The 7,613-nt window shown below is 43.3% G+C and overlaps 1 protein-coding gene across 2 annotated transcripts in view; it reads right to left on the reverse strand.

Annotated features, from left to right (window-relative positions):
* Positions 1-5,788, reverse strand: part of Colq (collagen-like tail subunit (single strand of homotrimer) of asymmetric acetylcholinesterase) — a 63,679-nt gene extending 57,891 nt beyond the window's left edge. For both annotated transcript variants that reach the window (XM_013022129.1, XM_013022127.1), the window contains exon 1: positions 5,683-5,788. In XM_013022129.1, the coding sequence (XP_012877583.1) occupies positions 5,683-5,788 (106 nt within the window). The remainder of the gene's footprint in view (positions 1-5,682) is intronic.
* Between the last annotated feature and the right edge of the window lie 1,825 nt (positions 5,789-7,613).

Here is a 7,613-nt window from a genome sequence, read left to right on the forward strand (position 1 = left end):
TTCAAGCCCCACGACAAAAAAAAAAAAAAAGATGTAGTATCAGTAACCTGGAGATCGGAAGAACCAAGGACACCATCTATTCTTGGGCATTCCCTCTGTCATGGACCCTGGAGCTCATTTCCTGTATATTCCCTTAAAACCTGGACATTTTCTCTCAGGAGTAGGATTGAAGACTTTGAGACTGAATTCTATTGTCCTCATTTTGACTGGCAAAATAATAAACAGTATTCCTTTTCCTCAAAATTCTGCTCTTGCTATCTGTAAACTGGCATCAAGGCTAGAGACTAAACTTTTGGTAACACTTCAGCTTAGATCTATAGCCTGAATTCAAAGGAAAAATTAATTAGTTTCCCGGCAAATCATGCATTTTTTTAGTAGTACAAAGCAATATTCAATCTTTTGACAGAGTTTTTGGAACTGATATCTGGAGAAGTAAAAAGGAATGGAGAATGAAGAATTCACAGAAGAGGGTCCATAGTGGCACATACCTGTAATCTCAGGTACTCAGAAGGGAGAGGGAAGCAGGAGGATGAAGGTTCAAGACCAGCCCAGGAAGAAGCACAAGCTCCTACCTGACACAGTAAGAGCAAGGCACTGAGTTCATACCCTATTACCATAGAAAGAAAGAGAGAAAGAAATCTTACAAGAGTTGCTGAGAGGCAGATTAGCCTATAGGACTGTAAAGACCACTATTGCTATTTATCCAGATGTGGTGATAAGCAGATGGGATGTACATAGGTAAAAGTCCTGGACTTGCAATGTAGAAGCAGGACTCCAGACTCCAGCTCACCCACAAGCTAACTAGGGGACTGTGGGGAAGTTACTTAATCTATTAGGATGCATATTTCCTCTTCTAAAAAGTGGGTATGTAAAAATTATATACAGAAGGTTTGCCCCACTATAAATATTACTGCCCTTAGGTCTATGTCTTTCCATTCTGAAAGCTACAACTACTGAGCTATATCTGTGAACCAATACTGAAGCTGAGCCAACCCACAAACCCATAAGTGAGCCCTGTGAGCACCAGGCAAACCCAGGCTAGATAAGCAAGTAGGCCCGTAAACACATGAACTTCAATAACAAATGAAGTTTAAGTTTTAAGCCTTGGAATATTAGAATGGTTTATTACCATTCTAATGTTTAAGACATTCTTAATAGTTATCCTGTTCACTAAAAGTCATCCTAAAATATATCTGCCTTCTTAAGCAACATAAATTGAACAGAATTCAGTATTCACTGGACTATTCCCAATCAATTTCTGTGGTGTAAACTAATGATGTTCTTGGGGTTACACATAGATCACTCTGGTCTACTGTTCTTTTTGCAGTCTCAGAACCATTCCCTATTTCATGGTCATTTTTATTTCTCTTGTAATCAATTTTTTATTTTGGGTTTTTTTGTAGGTCCTTGGAACTTTTGATCCACTTGCCTAAGCCTCTAAGTACTAGGATTACTGGTATGCATTACCGTACGTGGCTGCTTGCTTGCTTTATTCCCTTCCTTCCTTCCTTCCTTCCTTCCTTCCTTCCCTTGCTTCCTTCCTTCCTTCCTTTCTTTTTTTCTCTTTCTTCATTTTTGTTGATCATGGGGCTTGAACTCAGAACCAGGATACTATTCTAGAGCTCTTTTGCTCAAGGTTATCATTCTACCACTTTAAGCCACAGCTTCACTTCTAGCTTTTTGATGATTAATTGGAGATAAGAGTCTCACAGACTTTCCTGCCCAAGCTGGCTATGAACCCTGATCTTCAGATGTCATCCTCATAAGTAGTTAGGATTACAGATGTGAGCCACTAGTGCCCGACTGACACCTGGCTTCTTCTAATCAATTTTATCAGCCTCTTGTTGCTGTCATTATGTCTATCTTAATCAGCTGCTCTCCCTTCCTCAATCTATAGTGTTGTACCTAACCAATATGACTTCAAGGGTTAAAACCTGATATCTAAACCTGTGAGAATGTTGCCTAAAGTAAGGGTTAAAAGGCCTACAGTACCTGAGATAGCCCTCTGTAATCAAATGCATGTGCTTTACTGCTGGGATTCTGCCATCAAATTTAGCTTCTTAGATGCTTTCTTTTCCCTTCCTGGTTCTCTGGAACTCAGCATTTGAGGCCTGAAGAAAGGAAGGTGGCTCTGTGTGAGGCCTGGGAGCCCTTCCTCACCACATTCCTGGCCAGGATACTCTCTACCTATGTTCCAACAGAGACAAGGGTTCCCCCAGAACAGACTACATTCTATTGGTCTCTGTGTCCCCTGAACCAGGCACAGAGATGGCACTCACTAAGATACTGTGGATAGAAGGAAAAAAATTTCCCTGGGCATCTATTTCAGTAGTACACAACTAGTGTTCCTTAGAAGAATGAGAAGCCCCAACTTGGTTTGCTTCTTGCTTTTGTGTATGTGTGTGTGTGCATGTGTGCACATGAACATGTGCACGTTGTTCCTGGGGTGTGAACTCAGGGCCTAGGCGCTGTCCCTGAGCTTTCTTGCTCAAGGCTAACACTCTACTACTTTAGCCCATAGCTCTACTTCTGGCTTTTTGGTGTTTAATTGGAGATAGGAGTCTCACAGACATTTCTGTCCACTCTAGCTTTGAAACATTATTCTCAGATCTCAACCTCCTGAGATAGCTAGGATTACAGGCGTGAGCCACCAATGCCCAGCTCTAAATTTCTAAACAGATATTTCTTTTTTTTTATTGTAAAGATACTATACAGAGGGTTACAGTTACATGAGTGAGGTAATGAGTACACTTCCTCTTTCTAAACAGATATTTCAAATCAAGTTGCTGTAATGTATTTTCAAAGGACCAATGACATTTTTTGTTAAGGAATAGTTCCATTTGAAGGCATAAGTTAATTTCTGAATTATGTTCTCATTAAGTCATATGATCAAGTGAGGGGGACAAAGTCATGTGCCTTTACAGGAGAATGCAGATATTTTTTGCTAGACTTAGTGCTTAGTGATTTCCTCAGGTCTACACCATTGTTTGATCAATAGCCAAAGACCACATTCCAACAAGAAGAGCCACAATTAAAAAATTCATCAAGAGGGGCCCAGGAATTAGAGGTGTAGGCTCCGTGTAAAGAGCTTATAGCATACTTGAGGTCCTGGGTTCTATCCCCAGTAACCCCTCTAAAAAATCCAAAACCATGCTAACCAGTCTGTGGACATTTGCACTACTAATATATATGGTCACTCTCCCCTTGCACCATGCCCTGTGCTTCTCTGGCCAACTCCATGGTCTACAGCAAGGAACTACCCTGAACTCTGGCTTGGATTGGGTGGTTGGGATGGAAGGAGAGAGAGTTCAGGAACTTTTCCATTTTCTCTCTGCTTTGGATCTCTCTACAACCAACATTCTTGTTTGTTGGCCCCGTCTGCAAGGCTCCAAATCTCCAGATGATCCATTTCTCTATTACTTTTCCAAGCACAAGATGGTAAAGGCTTCCTGTGGCTGTTAATCTCTAGGTTACCTACTGCTTGCTGGTTAACTCCATTTATATCCCTGAAAATGACCCCTCCATTCACATCTATTCATCTGAACCACTTGAGTTACCTCTTGTCACTGTAGTGTTCTGACTGGTACAATCTGTAGAAAACCTTCCCTAAAGAGATATCCCTGAAAGCCAGGTGCTGGTGGCTCTCATCTGTAATACTAGCTGCTCTGGAGGCTGAGATACGAAAACCAGTGGGAAAATCTGGGACAGCCCTATCTGCAACTTACTACCAAAAATAGCTGAAAATGGAGGTGTTGCACAGTGGTAGTGCGCTAGCCTTAGGCAAAAAGCTTGGGGACATCATCTGTGCTCTGAGTTCAAGCCCCAGGACAAGCACCAAAAATTAAAAAAAAAACCATTGCAAAGCAGGAATGTTTACCCAGCAAGGAGTCCAAAGAAAACCAAAGGGTCTTCCTTTCTACCATTCAGAACTCCTTAGTCACTCAAACTCTATGCAAGTTGGTACAAAATGAGGGCAAACCTCAGTACAGATGAGAAAATATTTTGTTTGTTCATTTGTCCAGTATTTATTGTGCACCTACAAATCAGGTTGCATTCTGACCCTAAGAAACAGTGATGAAACAGAAGGTAGACACAATCCCTGCCCACAGGGTTCTTATCCTCTATAGCCTATTGTCTCCCAGAAGCCCCCGAGCCCACCAGAGGCAGAGCTGGAACCAGAAAACTGACTTCCTTTTATTCCTAAGACTTAAATCCTTAGAAAATTCTCAAAGAAGTCTGTGACCCAAATGAGATGAAGAACCACTGAACTGGACTCAATTAACGATCAAATTTCTCCACTCCAGTTTCCTCATTTTATTTTTCTAGTTAAAAAAAAATTGAGACAAGTAGCCCAGACAGATCTAGAAAGCACAATCTTCCTGTTTCTGCCACTTGGGTGTAGAGATTACAGGTATCAGCCCTCCTGACTATAAAGCTTCTCCTTGAATAAGAGAATAATGACCCACACAGGAAAGCTGATCCCTGGGCACATTGACAGCATCCACCTTTCCTGACTATCCCTGCCTCCAATATTATCTATGCCCCCATCAGTCCACACTTTTATAATTAGCTTCACAACCATTTCCAAGTCACTCTCTTATCCTGCAGACCTTGGCCATTTTTATGAATGGATCACAGCCCGGGGATAGGCCTAGAGAAATGCCCTCCCTCTGAGTGTCTGGCATTTCTGGCCCTCCCTGGGTGTCAAAGATGATAATATGAGGTTTCTGCCTCAGCTGAAAGCTCAGGAGACTCCACTGGAGATGGAATGACTAAAGCTGTCTTGGATGGGGAGGGCCAAGGGTGGCTGAGGTGAATGGATGGGACTGTGATGAGGGCAGCCAGGACTGGAGCCTCAGGAGACATTTGAGTTTCCTTAGAAAGGTCTGAAAAGGCTATACCAGAAACCCAATACTTCCCCTGCTCCAGGACAAACAGGACAGGGTAACAGTTTGTTTCCCTAAGAAAGGCTGCCATACTGCCAGATCAAACCCCTTCCCCAAATCTCCCAGACATGTAGCCAGTACACACAAGGGCTCCAGGCCTGCTGTCCCTCTGGAGCCCCTTCACTTCTCCTAGGACCTCTAGATGGCTTGGCAAACTTCTTTCCCACCAAGGAAGAAAGCAGAATGGGAAGCCAGGCAGGGATGGAGAAACAGAAAACCTAGTCCTGAGGTTGCGGGAGTCTGCTAGACCCCTCCCTCCCGGCCCCCCCTCCCCCGCCCCCACCAGTGGAATTGCTCTGGTAGCAGGAGAGAGGCATGTTTGCTCCATGATATCCCGAGGCAAAGCCTGTTTGGAGGATGTCAGAAATGTATTTATATAAATATCTGGGGCTCACTTCTCTCTCATTTGCAATCTCTTGTTGATTCTGAGCTCCTCACAAATTCCTAAGGCAAAACGAAATCATGCAGCAAATGAGAAAGGGAAAAAAAAAAGGAGACATAGAAACAATGTTTTAAAGAGTCTCCAACACTGAATAGTCAGGTCATGTCTGTTGGAAGAAGGACAGAAGGGCTTTCTCAGACAAGCTCGAGTGACAGGAAGTGGCTGGGGTAGCCGTCTGCCTCCCAGCCTCCCTCCACCAAGAACAGAATGGCAAAAATATCAAGACACATTGCAAAATAATCTTGTTTCCTCCCCTGCCAGATGGAAGAGAGGAAAGTTGTGGTCATCATTTACCTGCTGAGATGGGGAGGACGGTGTTGATGAAGGTAGGCTGAGACACGATCAAGCGGAAGAAAAGCTGGAGGTAAATTCCCAAAGTCATTGGATTCAGGACAACCATGCTGGCCACGTCTGGCAAGTGTCAAGTTCTAGAGAGGCAAGGCTGCTGTGGGGCCTTGTGTATCTCTGCTTTGTCTTCACTGCTGTTTGCCTCCCTCCCTCTCTCTCCCTCCCTTCTCCCTCCCTCCTCTCCCTCCTCTCCCTCCCTCCCTCCCTCGCCTTTCTCCAGGCCTTTACCAAGAAAGAATGCCAACCATTTCCCATTAAACCATCTCCACACTACACAGGGTTATATTTATCCCAAGCACTGGATCAAATGCCCACATTAAAATTAAGATGTCAGAATTTTCTTTTTGGAGACTGAGATAAGTGGCTATTGAAGAGGTGATGAAAGGGTAGCCAAGTCACAAATGTTCACTGGAAGACATCCTCAAGGGCAGCTGGTTTCCTCATTGATTATCCACGATTATCTACCTGCTTGGAACTAAGGTGTTCTGTACAGAATCAAATCTCCTGACTCCAATGGAATTCCAGGGGAATACACTGCTCTGCCATCAGCCTAAGACAGACATCCTCTGAGTGACAAATGTAAAGTCGGCCTACCTTGAACTTCTTTTCATAATTTTCTTTATCCAATAAGTTTAAATTTCCAAACCGCTTTCCCTGTGAAAAAGTCTCCTATCTCTTCAGAAGCAGCAAACTTTTAGTTCCATGCAAAACAAAATAAATGAAATCAGCAGATAGGAACATAAATGATTATCAGACTGTATTTGGAAAAATAGATGATCAGATTGATCTTTGGCTAGGTAAAATTGCTCAGATACAAAATTACTACAGCCTTAAACGAATGCCTTTTCTAAGTTTATAAAGCCTGTTACAGAGATCTTTAGATTAGTAAAACAAAGAATTCGTCTTGCTTTAATTTACATAATATATTCCCAATAAGAGTTCATTGAGAACAGTGTGGTAGGTGGTAGGTGTTGAGAAAAGTGACCCTCATTCTAGGGAAGGGGGGGTGGGGTGAGGGAAGAATGTAAGATCATACCAGTCTGACTGGCAGTGATTTTCTCATTTTTCTCATGAAAAAAGAAAGGAGACAATGTTCCCTTTATAGATTTGTCAGAGCGCTTAAAAGTGTGAACATGTGGGGCTGGGAAGGTGGTTCAGTGGTAGAGCGCTTGCCTTGCATGCCTGAGGCCCTGGGTTCAATTCCTCAGCACCACATAAGCAATAAGAAGAAAAAAAAAGCTGGAAGTGGCGCTGTGGCTCAAGTGGAAGAGCACTAGCCTTGAGCTGAAGAGCTGAGGGACAGTGCCCCAGGCCCAGAGTTCAGGCCCCACGACCGGATACCCCCCCCCAAAAAAAGTGTGAACATGTGTGGATAATAATTGAACATAAATTCAAACTTGTGTCTAGAGACAGCACAAAATGTGAGACCCAGTATGGTAGATGAGGTATAAAGATGGCTGCCAAAAATCCCTGTGTGTGTCATTCTATTTTCCCCTCCCTAGAATCTGTGGCTTTCTTTGACCCGTATTACATAGCCAGGGGGATGCTGTGCCATATCCAGGCTGCAGTCTTAAAGGCCTAAGGCCTCGGCTTTGTTTTCCCTTGAAAATTGCTGCCAAATTAAGAAAAAGAAAAGTCTAACCTTGTGCTGGTGGCCCACTCCTGTAATCCTAGCTATTCAGGAGGCTGAGATCTAAGGATTGTGGTTCTAAGCTAGCCCAAGCAGGACAGTTCATAAGATTCTCCAATTAACCACCAAAAACACTGGAAATGGAGATGTGGCCCAGGTAGTAGCCTGAGAAAGGGTACTTGCCTTGAGAAAATAAATAAATAAATAAGCATAGGTACAGTGGCCAGGGCCTGAGTTCAAACCGAGG

The sequence above is a fragment of the Dipodomys ordii genome, unplaced genomic scaffold (assembly GCF_000151885.1).
Source record: "Dipodomys ordii isolate 6190 unplaced genomic scaffold, Dord_2.0 Scaffold60, whole genome shotgun sequence".
Taxonomy (NCBI): Eukaryota; Metazoa; Chordata; class Mammalia; order Rodentia; family Heteromyidae; genus Dipodomys; species Dipodomys ordii.